Source organism: Dasypus novemcinctus, chromosome 2 (assembly GCF_030445035.2).
Source record: "Dasypus novemcinctus isolate mDasNov1 chromosome 2, mDasNov1.1.hap2, whole genome shotgun sequence".
In the NCBI taxonomy this organism is placed as follows: domain Eukaryota; kingdom Metazoa; phylum Chordata; class Mammalia; order Cingulata; family Dasypodidae; genus Dasypus; species Dasypus novemcinctus.
Window position 1 is genome coordinate 179,848,220 of NC_080674.1, and position 23,942 is coordinate 179,872,161.

Sequence of the window (23,942 nt, forward strand, 5' to 3'; positions counted from 1 at the left end):
CCCCCTGCTCCCCTGGTTGTCTGTTCTTGGTGTCTATTTGCTGTGTCTTGTTTCTTTGTCCGCTTCTGTTGTCGTCAGTGGCACGGGAAGTGTGGGCGGCGTCATTCCTGGGCAGGCTGCTCTTTCTTTTCACGCTGGGCGGCTTTTCTCACGGGCGCAATCCTTGCGCGTGGGGCTCCCCCACGCGGGGGACACCCTTGCGTGGCACGGCACTCCTTGCGCGCATCAGCACTGCACATGGGCCAGCTCCACACGGGTCAAGGAGGCCCGGGGCTTGAACCGCGGACCTCCCATGTGGTAGACGGATGCCCTAACCACTGGGCCAAAGTCCGTTTCCCATGTTCAAACTTCTTAACCATTTTTTTTTTCCTGCTGGGTCATTTGTTGTTCTTCTAATTGATTTGTAGAAGTACGTTATATATTCTCAGTATAAATCCTTGTCAGTGACATGTACTGCCAATATCCTCTCACACTTTGTGACATGACTTTTCACTCCCTAAATGATGCAATGTGGTGAACAAGTTATTTATTTTAATGTAGTACAGTTTATCTCTTCCACATTACAGGGTTTGGGCTGTGGCACCCCCATGATCTAGAAAATCTGTGTAAAATTTTTTGGCCCTCCCTTCTTACCAGAGAAGTCTGAATTTTTCTTTTCTTTTCTTTTCTTTTTTTTTTCCTTTTCTTTTCTTTTTTGAGGTACCTGGGGCCAAGGATTGAACCCAGAACCTTGAATGTGGGAAGCTGGTGCTTGACCACAGAGCCACATCAGTTTCCCTGAGTTGGCTTTCTCATTTGTTTTTCACATGTTGCTCATTTTTTATATTTTCAGGAGGCACTGGGAACAGAACCCAGAACTTCTCATGTGGGAGGTGGGAGCTCAGTTGTTTGAGCCACATCCACTCCCTTTTCCTTTTCTTTTATGGGGTGTTTATAGTACCTTACTGTAAAAATTAGGTAAGTATTTGGTCATTGGCTATGTGTAGGTCAATTTTAAGTAAAAATATTTCATTGGGTTCTGGGGTGGCCAGGGACATTGTCCAGAAGCAATAATCCCTTAAATGGTATCCCTGTTAATAAGGGATTGTCAGATTTCTGGCACAAAACACTCATGGAACCAGTCAAAGAAAAGTGTTTGGTTGTCCATACTTTCTTATTGAACATCCAGAAGACAGGCATCTGGTATTTGTTTTTCCTTTAGAAGCTCAAGGGTTAGCACCTTTATCAATCAGGGCTGTCTTTATTATCAACCCTAACATTGGCACAAAAGAGCAGGGCTACCCTATCCCTTGTGGTTTTAAAACTTGGGGCTCGCTGTTCTTCTTGGCTGATGTATGTCCTCTGAGGCATTTTGCCCCCAATATAGGGCAGTCTCATCAGCACTGAATATCTGTTCCGGTTTGTAGTCTTTCCCTTCAGTTTCTTCAAGGTTTCAGGAAACTCTCTAGTTGTCTCTTGATTGGCAATTGCTGCCTCTTCCATTACTTTTACAATGTGTAGGCTAAATAAACATTTCTTTTTAATTTCAAAACAGCCTTTGCTCGTCTGAAAATCCATAGAAGACACTTCACATTCATTTTCCTTTAGGTGATCTATATAAGGACTTAACCTTTTCTCGAAAGATACCAGAGTCTACCGGAATACTCTTCCTTTTTAATTTTTATTTTTCAGTGTGTTTTATTTTCAGCAGCCCACCACCAACATAAATAAGCACAGAATATCCTTTTTATAACAATCCTGAACCCACAAGAGGGTTGCACTTTCTACACATGAGAGATGCGGATCCTGTGGTTTATGTAAACACTTTGCAGTTCATGGTGTAGCTTTTGGTATTAAAAGAAAATATGTGGATATTATACAATAATATCCACATATTTTATGCATTTCTGAGTTTTTAGACTTTTTCTATGTCATCTGCAGCTTTTGCAAAACTCCCCAAAAATTCCCATTTGATTTATGTTGACCCACAAAAAGGTCACGATGTTGAAGGGATAACTTTACAACTTATTAATAGTTACCTTTAAGTTTTGTGTTTTCTGGATCCTGTTTAAGAAATATCATCTATCCTGATGTTTGAAGGTATTCTAAGCTATACTCTAGAAGCTTTAGTTTGTCTTTCACATTTAAATCTACAATCTATTTGTAACTGATTTTTGTGAATGGTATGAGGTAGGGGTTAAGAAAACTTGTTTTCCATATGGCTATCTAATAATCAGGCACAATTCATTAGATAGATGATCCGTTCCAAACTGCTTCACTGTGTCATCTTTGCCACAACTCGACTGTCCTTCTATATTGGGCCTTCAAGATTGTCTTGACTCTTCTTGGCCATTTGCATTTCCATATACATTTTAGAATCAGCTTAACAATTTCCACAAAAACCTGCTAGCATTTTGATTAGGACTGCATTGGATCTATGTATCAATGTGGAGAGAATTGACATCTTTGTGATACTGGGTTATTCAATTCATGAAAACAATGTACTCCTCTATATATCTGAGTCATCTTCAATTTCTCGCAGGGTTGCTTGTCATTTTCTGTGTTAAGGTGTCATATCTTTCGTTACATCCATCCCTGGTCAGTTGATATTTATTTGGTGAATATATTTTTTAAACTCCCTAATTGTTTATTGCTGGTGTATAGAAATCACACACACACACATACACATATATATTTTGTATTTTGATTTTGCCTCCAGTGACCTCAGGAACTGACATAGGAATTCTAATCGTTTATCTGTAGATTATTTTGTTTTCTATGTACACAATCATGTCTGTAAATAATGGCATTCATATTTCTTTCGTTTCAATCCTGGTGCTGATTCTTCTTCCTCCCTCCTTTCCTTCCTTTATTTCCTCAGTGTCAAGACTTCCAATAAATACAATGGAAAACAAAAGTTGTGGTAGCAGCTGTCTGGGTCTCCAAGGAGGCAAGTTTCAATATTTCACCATTAGCTACAATGTTTGCTCTACGTTTTGTTGTAAATTAAAGAAGTTTGCTTTTATTCTTAATATTTTAAATGTTTTAAAATCATGAATTAGTGCTCAAATTTATCAAATGCTTTTTTCCTGCATCTATGAAGATGGATGAAATGATTTTTCTCATTTATTATTAATGTGATGAATTACACTGTTATTTTTGAAGCAAAGTTTATTTCTCATTCATGTAATGGCCAAATGCACATTAGCAGGGACCCAGGCTCTTTCCATTTTATACTTTTATATCCTCAGGTTCTTAGAATATTCTTCATTTTGCTGGCATGGGGAAAGAGAGCAAGTGTGGAGGACCATGGAAAGTACATCTCTCCCACCCTCATTCTGTTGGCCAGAACTGAGTCACAAGGGGCTCGTGGAGGTTTGAAGCTGTACATGCCCCAGAAAAACATATTCTTAGACTTAACCCATTACCCATCCCTCTTCATATAGTACTCTTTGTAAGGAAATCACTATGAACTGTCTACATTTATGGAGTAGGGAGTTATGCTCCACCTACTTGAGAGTAAAGAATCTGCAAAAATTATTTGTTATCTTTGGTATGAGAGTGCTCTCTTTTCCCTACTTAATTATTGATTCCATCATTTTTTATATATCAGTAAGGGCTCACAGATATTTATTTTATACTTTGAATTATAATCCAATACTATTTTAATCTTTGCTCAGAATTTTTCCAGCTTTAACCATAAGACGCTTTTTTCCATTGGCTCGTTTGTCCCTTTGACATATCCCCATCATTGTAGGTGTTTTGTTTTGTTGAGCACTCCCTTACTTTCTGGCACAATGATATGCTCCAGGCATATTCTGAATATTTCCTAACCCAGTGCTAAAATTAGCCATTTCTTCAAAGGGCCTTAGTTCCTTTTACGGAAGAATGGTAATAGAAACCAAGATATGGGTGCTAGATGTGCTCATTGCTAATGAAGTGTTGTTGCTTCTAGGACCTCTCAGCTGGCAGAGCAAGGGCATGTGTATCTGTATACTCACCCATGTCTATACATACATCTACAAATATTTTATGTATATATATTCATCTGATTCTGTATTAAACTAAATATGAATTATACTGAAGTCTTCAACTCTAATCCATTAATACATGGATCATTCTAGCTTTCTCCCTTGCTTGCCTATAATCTCCAGTTTCAACAGTGAAAGACTTGGCTCCCACCATGCACCATCCTTTATTTCATTGTTCGATTTCAGTGTACATGTATAGTAGTATTGGAATGTACCCCTGTGGGAAACAGTGCTTATGTGTGGTTCTTTGCTTTAGTCTTACAAACTCCACTCATTTCCAAAGTTACTTAGGTTAGCACCTTTCCCCTGTCCCACCTCCATCCCTTTCAATGTGGTTACTTCATATATTTATCACAGTCTGCATTCCATTCTGGGATCCTGTGGTATCATAAACAATTTTTTTTAAAACTTTGCATATATTAAGTTTCACTCTGCTGTAAAGTGCTATGGGCTTTCATAAATTCATAATGCCATATATCCACCATTTCTGTATCACATGCAATGGCATCAGTGCTCTAAAATCTCTCTAGTGTCCCACCTACCCAACCTTCCCCAAGCCCCTGGCACCCACTAATCTGGATTGTCTGATAAGGTTACAGAATGAATGAGAGCTCTTGTTGCCCTACATCCTTGCCCGCAATTAGTATTGGCAGTTTGTTGTTGTTGTTTCAGGCATTCAAGTAGTATGTAAAATCTTTATTGGTAAGGACCTTTTACCCCTATCTTATTTGGGGGGAGGTGGTTTGTTTACTTACTGTTGAATTGTAAGAGTTCTTTATAGATTTTAGATATGTCCTTATGGGATACGTTTTTGCAAATATTTTCTCCACATCTGTGGCTTTTATTTTTATTCTTTTAACAGTGTCTTTTGCAGAGAAGAGTTTTGTTTTGTTTTGTTTTAATTTTAATAAAGCCCAATTTATCAGTTTTTTCTTCAGGGATTGTGCTTTTGGCATTGTACCTAAAAACTTGTCACCACATCCAAGGTTACCTAGATATCCACCTACATATTTTTCTAGGAGTTTTACAGTTTATATTTTACATGTATTTTTAGGACTGTGATCCATTTTATATTAATTTTGTGTAAGGTGTAAGGTCTGTGTCCACGTCCATTTTTATGGGTATGGATTTCCAATTGTTACAGCACCATTTGTTGAAAGGACTATTCTTTCTCTATTGAATTGCCATTGTGGCTTTGTTAAAATTCAGTTCACTATGTTTATATTTCTGGACTAGCTACTCTGTTCCATTGATACGTGTCTCTATTATTTCACCAATTCCATATTGTCTTGATTATTACAGCTTTATAGTAAATCTTGAAATCAGGTAGTATAAAGTCTCCACATTTGTTCTTCTTCAATATTGTATTGGCAGTATTTATTTTTGAAATAATTATCTTTTATTTCTAAATTCTTTGAGTTCTTTGTGCCTCTCAAATCTTAGTTTTCTCTAGTCATCTAGTTTATTAGTTTTTAACATTTATTTTTATGTTTTTCTTTTATAGATTATCCTGAATTTTTATAGCTAATTCTGAACTCTTGTATTATAACTTTCATCTGTTTAGTGAGCATCTTTCTGGCTTATTTTAATTGTTTCTAGAAAGGTTATTATGCTTTTTGCTATTTTATCTTTCTTTAAAAATCACTTTGTATGAGCTAAAATCATGATCCTTTTGGTAGCTTGTTTCTTAAGTGAAACAAATTTTCTTTTAGTTTTAGGACAGTTGGATGGGCCAGGAGATCAGTTTTAGCTTGTAAACTCTAGAGCTCACTTTTGCTTGTTTATGAAAAAATAATGAAAAACATAGCCTGTTTTTTCTAAGTTCTGACTCTTCTGATGACTCCCATCATTTTTATAAAGAAATTTCCTTTCCTTTTCCATTTCCATTATTGTTTCTGTTCTGATCAACTATTCCCAGAAGTTTCTTATCAATGGTAGGCTTTTCTTGAGAAAGAGCCTTGGTTTGCTAGTTGAAGCATTTATAGGGCCCAGTATGCTCCAAGCACTACCAGTAATTATTACAACATGGTTCCTTTGTACTCACCACAAATTGGGTCTTGTAGAACTCCCTTCCATTTTTGGCAGCTCTTCTCAAATTGACCACTATGCTTTCAAGTGAGTACATACTGGTAATGTCTTCTTCACTGGGTCATGAGAAGTTCAACTGCCTTTCTCCTATTTTCTCCCACACAGATGAGATACTACAATAGCCTTGTAGCTGTCAGTCTTTTTTTTTTTTCATCACATACTTATAATTGGGGTTTACTGGGATATTTTGCCAACCAGGTTTTTTTTTTTAAAGATTTATTTCCCCCTCATCCCCCCAACTGTCTGTGTCCATTCTCTCTGTGTTCTTCTGTGTCCGCCTGCATTCTTGTCAGGCAGTACTGACAATCTGTGTCTCTTTTTGTTGCATCATCTTGCTTCATCAGCTCTCTGTGTATGCAGCACCACTCCTGGGCAGGCTGCACTTTTTTTCACGCAGGGCAGTTCTCCTTGTGGGGTGCACTCCTTGCACTTGGGGCACCCCTACATGGGGGACACCCCTGCATGGCATGGTACTCCTTGTACACGGCAGCACTGCGTGTGGGCCAGGTCACCACACAGGCCTGGAGGCCCTGGGTTTGAACCCTGGACCTCCCATGTGGTAGGCAGATACTCCATCAGTTGAGCCACATCCTCTTCCCTCAACTAGTTTTATTGTAGATGTTTTCTGTGTATCTTTAGTTTTGCTATCCTAGTTGGTCAGCATGTTTTTATTTGGGAGGGGGGATTTTCAAATATTAAACCAAATGACTTCCTCAAATATGCTAAACTTTTTGTAATATATTATCCTTCTCATGTAGCACTGAATTCACTTTGCTAGAATTGTGTTAGCAAGTTTGCACATATATCCACGAAATACGTTAGTTTATATTTTTCCTTGAATTGTTCCTGTTGAGTTTGGATATCATGCTTATATGCTGGCCAAGTGATAAATGTTCATTATTTTTATAAAAAGAGTTTGTTTTCGGTTGATATTATTTATTTCTTAAAACTTGTGTAGAATTCACAAACCCTTTATAGCTACATTTTTCTTGAAAGAATATCTTAATTGAAGACTTAATTTCTTTAAGAGAAATTAGACAAGGTATATTTTCTATTACTCTTGTTTCAATTTTCCATTTCATTTAACCTTTAAAATCATTGGCATAAAGCTGTTCAAAATCTGCTCTTATCATTTTAATATTTGTAAAATACAGTATTATATCCTTTTTTATTCTTAAGATTGGAAATTGAATCTTCTCTCTTTTTTATTAGTCTTACTAGTGTTTATAATTTTATTCTTTCTAAATATAAATTTTGGCTTTCAGAGTTTGTCTATTACACATTTGTTTTCTATTTTATATATATCTGATCCTAATGATTTACTTTCTTTTACTTTTCTTGAGGTGAACTTTTAAAATATGTAATATGTATAATAGATATCATAAATTGAACAATATAGATCAAGGGCTATACATTTTCCTCTGAGCAGACTTTGATTGCAATCCTTACATTGTGATCACCGTATGTTTACTAACATTCAGAAAAATATATCTTCCAATATAACCTATGATTGTTTTTCTTTGACCTAGAGGATATTTAAAAGAATATAACTCCATTTCCAAATATTTTGGAATTTTCTACCTATTGTTTGTTTTAATTGACTTCTAGATTAACTCTACTGTCATCAGAAAACATGTTCCATATGAGTTCAATCCTTTGATATTTGCTTTCTATGCCAATATATGGTAAATTTTCCATAGGTACTTGAAAGGAATGCTTATTCTACAGTTTTTGGTTGCAGTGTTCTCCACCTATAAGTTAGGTCATTTTTGTGAATATTAATAAAATATTCTCCATTATTACTAATAATTGCTTATTCTGTCAATTATACAGGAAGGTATCTTAACTATGATTAGGAACTTGTTTATTTATCCTTTTAGTTCCATCAATTTTTTTGAGTCCCATCAATATTTTGAGGCTATTTTAGATACATACAAACATAGATTTTCTTTATCTTTCTGGTGACTTACTCCTTTATCACTATGAAATGTCTCTATCTCCAATAATGTTTCTTGTTTTAAAGCTTACATTATCTAGTTTCATAGAAGTACAACAACCTTAAGGTTTTACATTCAAGTTTTCTCTCTCTTTAGAGTTGTTTGCTTTTTTATTCACACTGACAAACTATGTCTTTCAATTGAAGAATTAATCCATTTACATTTATGGCAATTATATATTTGCATTTAAATGCATCATCTTACTATTTGTTTTATATTAGTCCCATTTTTTCCCTTTTTCTCTCCTTCTTCCCTTTTCTGTAAATTAAGTATTTTGTATCATTCTATGTCCCTTCTCCATCTATTAGGTTGATACACAGACACATATTCTTTGTAGAGGTTGCCCAGCAGATAAAAACATACATCATTCATTTAACAAGGCAATAAACATTGGCACTGTTATCACTTCCTAGATAATTCAAGGACCTTGGAACACTTTAATTCCATTGAATCCCTCAATTTCTGTGCTACTGCCTCTATCCTAGACTTTTCCACTCCCCTTTCATGACATTAATTTTTTGAAGACACCAAGGAGTTATCTTCACGATGTGATTGTTTCCTTTCAGTGTCATTTAACTTATTCCTTTATCCTGTCCACTTCCCAGAAATTAGAAATTAAATCCAGATTTAGGATAACATATTTAGCAAGAATACTTCATAGGTGATATGTTATATTTTAATATTGTGTCATATTAGGGACATGTCATTCTAAACTTGTAATAACGTGTGGATTAAAAGAACTATCATATGTAAAGATTCTAACATGTTATTTGACACATAAAAGATAAAGAATAGGATTTCTCAATGTTGGCACTATTGACACTTTGAGCCGAAATTTTTCTTTTGTGATTATCCTGGGCATTGTAGGATGTTTAGCGGTATTCCTGGCCTCAACCCACTGAATTCCAATAGAATCTCCCAATTGTGATAACCAAAATGTCTCCAGGTTCGGTTCCCAGCACCTCCTGAAAAAATAAAAACAAGCCAGGGGTTTCCTCTTCTCTCTGGGCACATAGCATTCCTTGCAGTTTACTGTGGCTGTGTGATTGAGTTCTAGTGAAGGTATGTAAGAGGTGTGACGTGTATTTCATCCAGGCTTCGCCCACATAAACCTACCATGTGCAGCCCTTCATGCTGTTCTGCCGTCCCCCGGCTTGATGCAGACTAACACTACTACCATGGGAACCAAGATTTTAGAATGGCAGCACCGAGCCTGTGACCCCGAGTCTCTGCTTGCAGAAGTGAGTCCCAGCAATGTGAAATGCCCATCCTGGGGCTTACATGAATAAGAAACAAACTTCTACTGTGTTAAGTCTCTGAGATTTGAGGGTTTATCTGGCACAGCAGCTAGCATTACCCTACTAATACTCCAAAGGAGAGCAAAAGTCAGGCTTACTCTGGAATTCTAATCCCCTCCGTTCCCCAGAAATATGTGGTATTTAGCCTTGTTCACCAAGCCAAAGAAAAGTGTCTTTTGCCAAACGATTTCACTGATATTCCCTGGAGTTAAATGGGTATGTGAGAGGCTATTTGCAGGGCCACTGCTAAAGCTCACACTTCATCTAGTGTCTGCAGCACAGGAGTAGGAAAGGCCGTGGGCTGTGATGTCTGACAGATGCGGCTTTGAATCTTGGCTCCATCCCGCCAATTCTTGGGCTTAACCTCCCTGGGTCATTGTTTCTTCATCTGCAAAATGAGAGTAATCACACCTCACAGGAATGTTGTGGGGATAAAACACAGACAGCATATAAAATACTGGCTTAGATCCTGGCATGTCCAAGGTGCTCAATTAGTTTCCTCGCAACAACCATGAAATTAATGAATCGGGAACTTCTCTGTACTCCTAATCAGAAGACAATGTAAGAAGTAGCCTTTTCACACGTGGCTGTGTACTTCCTAGAGAGGAACCAGGTTCAACAAATAATTTTATATTTTTCCTTGGTCTTAGAAATAGTTAAGTATTAAGAAACTTAAAAATAAAAGTATTCGTGTAACTATTTTCCTCATCAGAAATAAATGCCATATTTTCAGACCTACTGCAGCAGCTGACCTTTGACCTGGAAGGAGAGTAACGGAGGAGAGCATTCACACACAGAAAGTGGGAGGAAACGATTTTGCTGAGCAAGACTAAATAACAAGAATGAAGATCTTCTCCATTCCTGTGCTGTCCCAGATGGAATGACTTCAGAGGAGAAGACGGCAGACCACAAGCTAACACGTCGATAGAAGGCAGCCCCCCTTCCCTATGCCCGCCTCTTTAAATTAGACTTGGCAACAGGACAGCTATTTGCAACGTGGTTTCTTGCAGGCCAGCGGGTGGAGCAGTGAGCTGTGACAGCCAGTGTTCCCAAACTGCAGGAGGGGGCTAGAGCGTCGGGTCCCCCAGAACGCAGAGGGAGGAAGCGCTGCGGAGAGCCGCCCACCAGTGTGACTAAGCGCTCTCGGGGACAAGCCCCGCTCAGAGGGCAGAAAGTAAATACCCAGATGTTATGAGCTGCCAGATGTGATTAACTGAGGAAAGGTGAAGCTGCCCACTTAACCATCGGCGCAGGCCCCATCATCAAAGTGAGCCACGAGTTTTCTGCAAAAGTATTAATCAACAAAACAAATGGAGGCTCCCTCCGTCTCCCGTTCCAGCCCCTCTTCCTCTCTCTCTCTCTGATAGAGTCAGAACAGCCGGCCTATTTTTAATCCTCTGGAAAAGTATTCTCTCGTGGAAACGTGTGGGCTTCCTGACACAGGCTAATGTTCGCTCAGAGGAGACAGAAGCACATGGAAGGCTTCGCCCACTCGCCCACGAGAACGGGGCAGGGGGACGCAGGAGGGAGCTCGCTCCCAGCACAGACGAGCGAGGGAGTACCCATGCCGGTTTCCAGGACAGGGATAACTTCAGGCTTTCCTCCTCGAGAAAGGGAAGGCCGAGGCTCAGGAGAAAACACAGACACCTGGACTGAACTCAAGCCCAAGAAGGACAAAACAAACAAACCCCGGGTGCCGATTCTAGGATCTTTCAAAGTGCCAGAATGTAAGTGGTTCTCAGAGACTCTTTAATATGCTCCTAATGTACTAAACACAATAGCAAAAACCTCATTAAACATCGGAGACTTTTTTTTAGCAAGGTCACAATGAGGCCAATTTAATAATAATTTTTTAAAAAGTCTTTTGTTTCAAAGACTTTTCAAGAAAGGAGGTTGTGCTGTACTTACAATCGCTCCAGCTGCTTCAGATCCTGGAAGGCGCCTCTCTCGATGACACTGACCTGGTTGTCTTCCAGATGCCTAGAACCAGAGGCGGCAATGGTCAAGGACAAAGCTGGACTCCAAGTCCACGCAGGCGGAGTCACTCAACAGCCCCCAGCGCCCTCTGGGCCCCTCCAGCCCGGATCAGTCTGGTGGGACAAGATAACTCCCATCCCAGCTTGGTGTCACGGTAACCAGGGTTGCGCCGCCTGCACACTTCTACCTGACAGATTGGTTTCCATGCCTCTATTTTAAGAATGTTCTCAGCAAATGTCCCCCCAAGCGCTGCAGGATGTTGCTCAGAAAAGGAAGAGGTAAAAGCTGCTCCTTATAAAAAACCACACATATATTCAGCATCTCCCATCTCCGAACAACCTCCCCCAAGATTCAAAAATACTTCATTGAATAGGGCCTTCTCGGCTCACCCAGTCTCTGGGTCATCCTCCTAGTAGAAAGAGGGAGGCTATTGTTAGAAAACTGCCTGTGGCTAGGACAACCAGTCGGGTCCACAGGACTCCCCTCACCCAGACCTGGACGTTCCCACCAGGAGGATAAGTGTCTGCCTAGACCGGATCACAAAAGGGAGGTCTCCTCAAGTCCCCCAGCCACTGTCTCCACCCCTAGGCTCGGCTGACCCCAAGTCCTCCAAGCAGGTGATTACAAAGCTCTGCTTACGTGAGCTTGGTTCACGCATGTGGGACATCCTAAGAAATGAACAGACAATGGATATTTGTTGCCCAAATAATAACAAAATAAATGGCCACTTAATAAGGATTAGCTGAAGGGAAGCAATGAAGCTGCAGTTTCCACTTGGGGCTGACCTTGGCCTGGGGCAGGATGCCCATTTTAGTTGGTGGCTGACTGGTATTTAGTAGGGGTGCAGTTGTGATTTAAGGGTGATTCTTTAAAAGGTGGAGGTTGGGAAGAGTTGTGGGTTTCTCTGCATCAGGGAGGTGAGGTGCCTAAAATACCTGAAGGAAAGGCAGAAGGAATAGAAGACTTCCCTCTACTTACCAGAAAATTCATTACCCTTTCCACTTCTTTAGACTACTCGGGCGTTCATGATTAATATCAAGTCCATTTTCCCCACCATGCCTAACATCCCAGAGGGTAGGAACTTGTGTCCATCATCACACTTCCAGCCCTAGCACAGTTATCTAGAACAGCAGCCACTTAAATGCTTCCTGAAGCAGGACTTTGGGCCACATACATATGGATTTTATATTAAGGAAAAGGCTAATAGAGGGCCTTTGAAGTCTCTCAAACTTAGTCTTTTATAACTGGAATGGGTTATTTGCTTAGACTCAATATTTGAATTTTTAAAAAATTCATTGCAAACATTGAAAAAATGTGTATATTACACACACACACAAACACAAACAAGAGGCTCCTTCTGAAAAATCAACTCTCACATTCCCAAATATCAGTAATCATCCAGAACTGAGTGTTGCTGCTATGGTCAGCCAGGAAACATGGGCTCCCCAATTTACCACAGTCCTCACCTGCCCTGATTCACCCATTTATAATACTTCTGACTCCTGTAGGTTGGCCCCTCATAGGCTCCTCACTTAATTGATATGGAAACAATTGAACAGAGACGTGCCCAAGGAGAAATTATTTGTAAAAAGTCACCCAGCTATGAGGAGTGGAAGTTCTACCTCCTGATTCTGGTATGCTTCCCAGATCTGGCTTGGAATCTCTCTCCTGATCCCTTATCAGTTCATGATGTGATCTTGGATTAGTTGGTCCACCTTTCTAAATCTCAGATTCCTGAGGTATAAGATGAAGGAAAGAAAGCATCTACAAGTTCTTGTGAGAATAAAAATGGAATAAAATATATATGTCATCTAGCCCAGGATATGGAGTACAATGAGAGACTTAATAAATGTTCATTCTCTCCTCTTCTCTTCCTTTCCCATTCCACCATTTGGTGAGGAAGGCATTTGGGTGTTAATAGACTCACAGTAGCCCATCTTGCTAAACAGTGAACAAGTCTGGTTTTCGTGACTAGGCGTTTGTACAGTTGGGTTTGTACTATCAATCAATCAATCACAGAGCTTGTCTCCAGGTGGCTGAGTGCCACATTCCCTCTAAGTTTCTGGAGGAGACTCTCTCCAACTTCCTATGATGAATCCCTTAGTTCTGTACTAATTGATCAAATACAGCTAGCTTCGTTCAGAAATGTTAGTCCAAAAAATGCAATTGTGAGGGGCTGGTATCTGTATTAGATGTCTGTTCCTTCTCCAGCTTGCTCAGGCCCTGGGAGGCTGCATAAGGCAGTTTCTTTGACCTCAGCCAACGGGAGTCTCCAGCAGCAGATGAGAGGGTGGGGAGACAGTGAGGTGGGGATTTATCCACAGCTCCTTCCCTGCCAAGTCACTTCAGGTTGAATACGTCCCTCTACCTGAGACCACAGGTCCTGCCAAGGAGTCCCTACCTTTGCTAGGTTCTCGTAACCACTTTCTCCCATTGCTCCTTCAGGTCAGGGAGGTAGTAGAGGCTGACCATTATTGCTCTGCCCTTTTCTGTGTACATAATCCCTTTATTTAGTTCTCTTTATTTGCCCTGTGTGAGTTCCATCTCTTTCCTGATGGGACCCTGATAAAGTATCTCAGACCTCTTCTACTGCTACTTTCTAGATCTATCAGGGTCCAGCCTAGTACCCAGCATTTCAAAGCACAATATGTATAACCAATATTCACTTAATAAAAGGAGTCGATCAATGATCTAAAAACTCCTTTTTCTAGGCTGAGATGCAAACCAGGAGCATGCTTTAATGCCACTGATACCACTCTATTTTACTGACCAGATGCAGGAGGACTGGGAATTCAGGGAGCGCTGGGAACCCCCAGAAGGGCTCTCTGTGCCCTGATTCTCTTGTGAATTAGAGGGACACAGACTACATTCATTTTCAGCTCTACTGGCATTGTTGTTGTTATTATTTTGTTCATTTTAGCACTGGATCAGAAGCAGAACTCTTTCATTAACCCCATTTGGGATAAGCTGGCTCCCACATTGCAGGCATAGCTGAATTCTCGCAATAGACTACTAAGAAGGGGAATGTAACTGATTCCTCTAGAAGAGACTTTTTCCTACTCCCACCCTGAGGGAGAAAGAACTGTTACGGCAATTCTTATATCTTCTCCTTGAATGCACTTCCTTTGGGGAAAAGTGCCCTGGGATGAGACTGGAGTCCCCCAATCCACTTTCTCTTCTTCCCCCATTCACCTGTACTATACTAACAGTTCTGCACAGAAACAGGCAGCAACTCAAATTATTCAAGACTATGGAGTCTTTTTCTGGCTTCACTATAAATTGTAAATAAGAAACAGATACAGGGAATGTGCTAAGGTGTGATGAAAGCTTTTCAAAAAAGATAGTTGTCTTGGTTACTCAGCTAAAAAGAACAGATTAAGAGGAAATACGGTTAAAACGTCAGGATATTTTACTGGTGTTGTGAGAAAGCATTTCAGCTATCCCACATAGGAAATTCTTTCACAGTTATAAAAGGCCACTTGAATGGTATTGTCTTTGAGTTGATAAGGAAGATAATGAAACAGGGTATAATTCTAGAGTTTATAAAGGGGGGTCGGGTAGGGGGAGGCTTTTTGGCATTGCTTATCAAAAAAAAGAAGAACGTACCAATTAACTGAAAAGATAAACTGCAGTCAAAGGAATGTTGTACACCATCCCAGACGATATTACCACAAGCTTCTGTAATTATTTTAAACTTTCTATTTGCTGAGAGCAGATATGGAAATTGGAATTTTTATTAGTCTTTCTGATGTAACAGTAAGGGGAAAAAAAGGTTATTTTTGACTTCGTTAGAAAATGATGCATTAGGTGAAATTTCTCACTTGTGAAAAAGGAAACCCCTTACAAATACAGGGAGCAGAAAATTTTGATAAAAAGATAGAAGCTATGTGCCTGTTCTTTAAACTAGAAAATCACATGGAATCAGGAGCTTACTGTCTATACATCATCAATAAAAATTACCCTAAAACTGAACTTCAGAGTTCCTCCGTCCATTGTCCCACTCCAAGTTCTGACCAATCCACTCCTCAGTCAGAGCTGCCAGTCCCTTGACAAGTCAAATGACTTCTTGGGGCAAAGGAAAGACATGACACAGGGTACGTGCTCCTTCCTAGGATGGGAAAGACAGAGTGTGTGGGAGCAAAGAACTAGAGAAGATGTGGGTGGGGAGAGCACCTGCTAGCTGTGTGCCCAGCTTCCCCACACTCTGGTGCTCAGGGAATCTCAGGGCTGCACATCAGGCCTGCATTTACATTGGGTGTCCCATTACCCAGTTAGCTTCCTTGACTTCCTATAATGCAAATGAAGAGCATCACTTCATGAAGGTTAGAAAGCATACATGCTGGGTTCCAATTCCAACCCCTTCAATCACCTGCCATGTGGCGCTGGCACTACTTAACTTGCCTGTGCCTCTGTTTCCTCTGTGGCCAAGTGCCTACCTCACAGAGAGCCCAGTGCTCTGTAGCATAGTGCTTGGTTCCTGATAAGAATCACATATATGTTGGTTGTCATTGTTGTCGTCATCATCATCATCATCATCACTACTACTACTACTTTTCAATTGGGAAAATAATTACTTTTATAAAAATAATACTTCCCAAGTCATAGTGAGGATAAACAGACTCTTCATGAGAATGTTAAAACTTTAAAGTGCTATATGTATAACTATGAGAGTTAGAAGTTCATTCTCTATTTTACAAATAAGAAAAACAGGTATACTGATTGGCCTAAGATCACACGGCAGTTAATTTTGTGTGAGGACCAGAACCCAGCATTTCTTATCCCTAGTGTAACATTCATTCCATTATATAAGGCAATTAGCAAAAGAAGGGGTTGGCTTCAGCTGCCATGATTTTAGACGCTACTTCCAGTAAAATTCCACAGATAGAATAAACAACCAAGGCAGTGGTCAAGTTGGCCAGATGCTTTCCAGGTCTGCAGCTACAGATATGGGTCAAAATCAAGCACTGGGTCAAGAAGAAAAAAGTTCTATTTGATCCTCTCTTGTCATAAAGACTTTTCAATGGACAAGCACTTGGACAGCTTCTTATCCACAGATTTAAGAATGGGTGAAAGCATTCAATATTTAGCAAAGAAACCTGATCTTCCCTGCTCTCCCAGCCCACCAATACCATCTCAAATTCTGCTACCTTTCTGCACAGCTGTGGGTGTTTGGCAAGGGCTCTGACCCTATCTGACTCCCTCACTTCCTCATTCCCTCCTCTCCATTAAGTAACAAGATAAATAACTTCCATTCTGATTGCTCTTTTAATGCCCGGGCTGGAGAAGAAATTATAATCTCCATAGAAGAAGCCTGGTTAGTCAACCTGACATTGCCGTCAACCTGGAGGCCGGGCATGTTGATTTATTTCTCTACGGCCTTCTGTTTTCCCTGTCACTGGAAGTGACGTCTTCCATCAGTCCAGCCCAGGCAGCAGCCTCAAGACTCAGGATGAGAAACCTGGTACACTACTGAAGGGTCTTCTCCTGCAGAATGGTGAATTCCTGTCGCCCAAGGCTGGAGGTGGGGCAGGGGGACTGAAATCAGGGCTCCATAGAGCCATCTGATACTTACAAGACTCGGAGGTTCTTGAGCCCAGCGAAATCCATCTTGGTGATCCTGGTGATATTATTTCTGTCCAGGTCACTGCAATGGAGAGCAAACGCAGGTCAGGTTTTTACAAGTTAGACTTACGTTCTTTTCAACCCAGACTGACTTGGACAGGAGGGATGTTACTTGCCAACGAGAAGGAAATTCCAGTGATTAATGATATCCCCTGAGCATTCCCCAACTAACTAAGGGCATTGTATGGAATAAGCTGCTCATTCTGTATGTAGCAACACTGTTACGTTAACCGCTGGCTTCTGAGGCCCATTCTTCAGGTAACAGGTTTTCCTTTGGGAGCCCCCTACCCTAACTCTCAGATCATGTGGTACAAGTGGGGCTGGCTTCTCTTCCCAGACAGGAGTGGGGGGTGGGGGTGGGGGGGTGGGCACTTGATCCAAGAAAGGCACCTTCCATCCCTCTGACCACAGTGACTGTTTCTGGAATGGGGACATGACTCAAATTCACATCAGCTCTCTCTCTATTGGGATTGCTAAACTATTCAGGAATGCCAGAAACCATCTTGCCACTGCAAAGAGAAAGCTTGCACGATAATAAAGCCACACAGAGGAAACCAGAACCCAAAGACGAAAGAGACTGATTCCTGATAATATCATATACGTATTTGGATATACCCACACCTGGAACCAGATTCCTCTGGAGTTCAAGGTTACATGAGCCAGTCTATCCCACTTCCCTTACATTTTGGCTTAAACAAGGTTGACTTGAATTTTCTGTCACTTTGAAAAAGAATCTTTTCTGATTCTGATTCACAAAGAATCTTGACTGATTTGGGTACCTAGTGGGGTACTTGTTTATTTTCCAGCTAGCTTGCACATTCCCTGACAGTAAAGGCTATATCTCCTCGACGTCCACAGCCTAGCCCGGTAGAGCATGTACCTGGCACAAAGCAGGGCTAAATTTGCTAATCTCAAGCACTAAGGAAGGACAGCTGTATGGAGTTTCCCTGCCTCAACTTGTAGGGTCAAGCTCCTAAAAAATGTCCCACAGAGATGAAATGGTCATTGAAGAACGTAAAGCCTTATGATAGCAGTGGAGTCAGCGTGGGAGAACACCAATGGATTCGGGAATTAGGGAAAAACCAAAGTCAGGGAGGAACCAGCAAACAACTGCCTAAATATTCTGTGCTCACTAAAATTTTCTAAGGCCAGATACAATAACAAAGGAGCCATGAATAGTAACATTACAATTTTTAAGAATAGATGTCAAACAGTTAATTCTTGTTACCATGCCTTCCTTCTGAGAAACTTCTCAGGATTTTGGCCACTGGCCTTTCAGCAAGGTGTCTGTTTTCCTACAGAACACTCTATGCCAAGAGACCATGTTCCCAAGGGTAGAGGCCCACCCAAATGTTCACTATTTCTTTGCTTTTCCTAGTCAGATTCTACAGTTGCCATCTTACAATCATGTCCCAGAAAGACTTGTGAGTTATACAGGTGCATAAAAGGAATAGAGAAACAATTTTCAGATTCTACCCTTTTGTAAGAGGAAAAATCAAATTTGGGGAGGAATTTTTGTCCTGATATGAAAAATAATACTAAATAAAGATCAAGCGAGTCCTTGCTTAACCTCACTGGGTACCCACCTCCCTTCCTCATCCAGTTTTCCACTACCTAAAATAGCAATAAAAGGTGTTTCATAACTAGCCTGCGATGCAGAGAGGTAGTATTTCGACTTCTCAAGTGAAACCGAGTGCCGATAAAGGAAGAGCAAGAGTTACCCAAGCAAATAAATAGAAGGCTTGCTCATCAATGATTAGAAACCAGCGCCCAGACAGGAATCTGTGCAAGCTCCAAATTATCCCGAGTTTTCTCACCTCCCATCTGAATTGGAATGGTTGTGTGGGGACCCTGACAACTGCGAATATGACAATGCAACCAAAAGTTTAATTACCAGAACACAGCATGGTATCTCAGCGGCTTGTGCTAGTGGTTGCGGCACCGATATTTTCAATTAATATGTATTATGTAAAGGAGCACAGAGTGTGCTGCCGAAATGCGGAGGACTTGGGAGTGGAGTGGTTGCCTCAGAGCCGCCCCTTCAGTCTGTTTGGGAGCTTGAGCTTCAGGTGCCAGCACTCCCGGGTTGGAATCCCCGCCCTGCTCCTCACTCAGAGACCTAAGAGCAGCTCACTTCATCTCTGAAGCTCAGTTTCTCCTCCTCTAAATAAGGGCAGCATTCTCGACCTCAAGAGTTTTGATGAGGGTTCAATGAGATAATGCATACCCAAGGCATACCCCGCACTTGTTAACTACTCAATAAATGGCAGCTATTATTACTATAATTAGTTGAACTGCATCCCCCTCACCTCCACTCCGAAATTTCAGTGCACCGGGAGAAGCTGACCGCCCCACCCCCCAATCTTCAGGATCCTCGAGAGACTCCCCGTTTGTGTGCTATTATCCTGCCGGTGAAAAGAGGGGTGTGTTTGTGCCTGATAAATATAGTGACAGTGCCAAGAGCGGCCCCCTTGCACTGCCTCTCCCTTGCAACATTTCTATGACACTTATTTCCATGGTACCTGGGTGCAGAGAGAGTGACGTGGGGAGCCAGAGGGAGGGAGAGGCTCTCCCTTGGGACTGCGCTCTGCTTCCTCCAACCACACACACACACTGCCAGGGAGAAGGGTGGGGGACACACAGGCTTTGAGGTGAGGCAGATCTGGGTTCAGGTCTCTGCCACACACCCTCAGCTGTGTGAGTCTGAGCGACTTCCTTAACTGCTCTGAGCTTCCAAGGTTTATGTTATTGTCTCCTACGTACAGACCACAAAGCCCAGGTTCAAAATATGCTCGGCTGAACAATGGGAATTAATTAATCTGGCCTCTGAGGAGAGCTGCATTACCTCCTAGGCCCAAATTTCCCCAAGATCCCATTGTCCTAATCCAGGCTCCTCTGGAACTTGGAGAGAGTTCTCGACCTTCAGCTCTGGCCACTGAGGGAATCAGTATATCTCAGCCCAGTGCAAGTTCTGAACTCTCAGTAAACAATGTGATCCCATGGAGGGCAATGATCTGAGGGGGAGCAGTTAGAGCATCTAAATGTGGGGGTGGTTGTAAAACATGTCTGCAGTTTCTGTGACACACCCACCATCATGAAGGGCCGTCTCCGCCCTTACCCTTGAACCTGGGCTGGACTTTGTGACTGTGGGGCAAAGAGAATTAAGGCAAGAGATGTGCTGAAGAATCGCTGGGTTAGCAGAGGCAGTGAGAGAGACTGCTTGGCGCTCTCTCACTCAGAACGCTTGCTTTAGAGCCCTAAGCTGCCATGTAAGAAGATGAGAAGACTGGCTTCCAGAAGTTTCCATGCTGGTGAGACCACGGGAAGAGACCGCAGACCCTGGAGAGAGAAAGATGCCGGAGGAGCTCCAGTTGTTCCGGTCCCAGCTGTGCGAGTCTTTCCAGCCCATAAGCGGAATGATAAGTGCATATACACGCAGACACTTTCAAGACCCCTGCCTCAGCCACCATCTGGCTATCGCTTGAGGAAGAACTCTGAGCCAGAACCATCCAGCCGAGCCACTCTTGAAATCCTGACCCACAGAAACCATGAGAGCTAATAAAATGATTGCTGTTGCCTTAAGTCACTGTGGGTTGTTTTTTTTTAAATTTCTGTTCTTTTTTCTTATTTCCTTTTTTTCTTGTTTTTTATTCTGTTTTACATCTAAGCTGCTAAGTTCTCAGGTGATTTATTTTGCAACAACAGGCAAGTAAAACAACAAGGAAGAGAAATCCTCCTACAATATTCAATTTGCCTGTAGCAGTGGGACTCTCTTCATCCGGTTCTGAATGCCATTTCCTTTCCGAGACCTGCCGGCCACCTCTGAGATGCCCAGTCTTGTCTCGGTTCATTTCATTATGGTCAAGGGGGGCTCACAGCGGCCAAAGACACCAGGTCAGCCTGGGGAGGAGGTGAGAACTAGCCCCTCCCTCAGGCTCTGAGGAGGACAGATTGCATAATTAGGAGTGCCCAAGCCTCCAAGCAGGGCTCAGGATACCACGGTCACCACCGTAAGGAGACAGTACTAACCACCACAGTGTGTGGCATTCACTGAACGCTGGGCAGAGACTGAGGAGTTATCCACCAGACCATTTCTCCTTTCTCCTGTGCACACGGAAAGACCACATTTCCCAAACTCACTCACAGGCAGGTGCAACCACATGACTGAGTTCTCATCCATATTGCCAGGACAGAAGCAAGGCATGCTGCTGTGACAGTTTGAGATTATTTACGAATCCCCCACAGAGAAATTATTTTTGTAAACTGTCTGCTCCTCTGGGTGTGATCCCCTTTGATTGTATTTGATTCACCTGAAATGTCTTTGATTAAATTACCTGTTAAGATTAGGGTTTTGATCTGACCATGTCACTAGGGCATGACTCAGGGTTGAGTCCCTGCTCCCTTGGTGGGCTGATACAAACAGACATGCACTCAAGAAGACACAAGAGGAAGAGAGAGATGGCTTTGTCAGTTTTGAACCTGGAACAACAGGGAGAGATGAGCCATTTACCTGATAATTTGCAGCTGAAGAAGACAGAGCAGCTGAGCAGCAGATATGGGCTTGAAAGAAACAAGCCCTATGCCAGACTGATACAGGAAGTCCTGAGAGATGAGCCCTGTGCCAGGTTACAGCTGAGATCAGAAGAAGCTGGGCCCACAGGGTCTTAAAAGGAAGAAGGAATGAGAGACCATTCAGAGGTCGCCGCCATCTTGCTTCAACACGTGGCAGCTGACTTTGGTGAGAAAGCAGTTTTGAGTCGGACCTTGTAACTATAAGCTTTTACACCAAATAAATACCCTTTATAAAAGCCAACAGACTTCTGGTACTTTGCATCAGCACCTCTTTGACTGACTAATACAGCTGCCTTCAGGCTTGATCCACAAAACTGCACAATCCTCCACACTCTTTCTCTTTCCTCATCTTGGTCTGAATTCAGTAGATCTGGTGGAGGCAGAGCTCCTAGATGGAAAAAGCCTGAATCCCTGAACGACTGTGTGGAACCGAAACCTCCATCTCTCACCTTCTCATTGATCCACACTTGATTTACACATGGATAAGAAATAACTCTGTAGCCACTGAAATTTGGAGATATTTGATCTATACGGAGAAAGGCAACTCTCTATGAATCAGAAGATTTCCATCTACTTTTTTGTCTTTTCTCTTTGCAACAGTACAGAAGGTAGGTATTTTTATCTTCCTTGAACAAATTGAAAAACTGTAGATCACTCTTAATAGGAGCTGATATTTGTTGGGCCTACTGTGTTAGGGAATTTATGTTCACTATCTCCAATTCAGACAGCAATCATATGTGGTAGCTACAGATATTTTCCCATTTTTCAGATTAGGAGGCTGAAGCTTAGTCTCTCCCACCCCTCATCCTGGCTTAGAAGCACAGATGATTTTACTAATGAAGAAACCTGCCCTGAAGTCACATAATCAGCGAGCTGAGGATTTGAACCTGAGCTCTTTGGCTGCAGAGGCAATGCTTTTAACCATCATGTCAGGCTGCCCATCCATTTCTAGAGTCTAAGCATTTGCAACTGCATTAGGTTATCTTCTAAAGGAAAAGAAAAGTAAACGAGTGGATAAGTAGAATAGACCATAACAGAACAGAAGAGAATTTCCCACTTCCATGTCTTCAAGAAAGCAAAAAACTTCTCCCGACACCAGCCAAGACTGCGCATTTCCTATCTTGTCTCCCAGTGAGCTCAGAGCAGAAGAGAGTGTGAACTCCTGCACAAACTCAAGGGGCAGTGCTTTTTGGGTGTTTCTGCCCATGTCTGGTTTCTACCATGTTGCTCACTGTCTGCCATGTGGCCTCCATAAACAGGCATTGCCATGGTAATCTCCTGTCTTATGTTTCCCCACCCCAATCAGAGAATCACAAACCAATGCTGTAACTTGGATTCTTGTGGCATTTTCACATCTGTTTGACACCTTGGGTGGGGCGGAGAAGAAGCAGAACTCAGAGCAACACAGGGAGAAAAATAAAACAAAGCTGACAGTTTCCAGGGAAGGCCACTGTCCCTATCTTGGTACATGTATATTCATACCCTCCTTTTGATTCATTCTGTGGCATGCCTACAAAATTTTGTTTTTGCTCTGGCACATCTGGAAAGAGGGAGGGGTAAGAAACAAACCTTTGAAAAAAGGCTTCAGTTGTAAACCCAGATGTGGCTTCCAGTCCTGGTCTCTACCCTTCTTAGCTGTGAGACTTTGGGGAAGCCACTTAACTGTATCGAGCCCCCACTGGTGCTGGTGGTGGTGATGTGACTTTTGTCAAATATGACCCAAAGTACCAGCTTTGCAGGATTACCTGGAGGCTCAAGAGAGAAAGTCCTTTCTAAACAGCATTCGCAGTGGTTATTTTTTTCACCCACAGCCAATAATTGCTAGAGACAGGACGCAAAGGCACAGGTTAGGATTGGCTGCAAAAAAAAAGAATGTTTATCTGGTGATGGTTACAGAGAGAATTCATTGCCAGCATCCACCATGCAACAGGTATATACAGAGTTTCTACTTCTAGGCTGCAGGAAAGAAGAGAGGGCCTCAACAGAAGGTGAACTTGTATGGGCTGCCTCATCAGGTAGTGGTCCTTATTACTGGGGGTACGCAAGCAGATATTAGTACTTAATTCATGTTAGGCAGGATGCAGAGGGGACACTCAGGACAGACAGCAGCCCGGACCGCATGGCTTAAAAACTCCTGACAATTTTGAGATTTACAATTCTCATATCTGGAGGTCCCAGAAGCAAATGGGCTAAAGAAAAAGAAAAAGAAAAAGAAAAGGGAATATGCTCAGTCTTTATTTACCCCTAAAAAGCTTGGAGTCCAAGTTGAAGAGATGGATTAAGACTCATGAGCCATAAAGAGCAGTGTAAAATTATGCAAAATTAAATGTTAATAAGTATGGTCTAGATTCCAGGGGGAGAGGGTAAGCCAGTCAGAG

General features: G+C 41.7%; 1 protein-coding gene across 1 annotated transcript in view; it reads right to left on the reverse strand.

The window, feature by feature from the left end:
- SLIT3 (slit guidance ligand 3) overlaps window positions 1-23,942 on the reverse strand; it is a 640,577-nt gene that overhangs the window by 572,326 nt on the left and 44,309 nt on the right. The window contains 2 exon segments of the mRNA XM_058281983.1: window positions 11,302-11,373; window positions 16,943-17,014. Of these exon segments, the coding sequence (XP_058137966.1) occupies window positions 11,302-11,373; window positions 16,943-17,014 (144 nt within the window).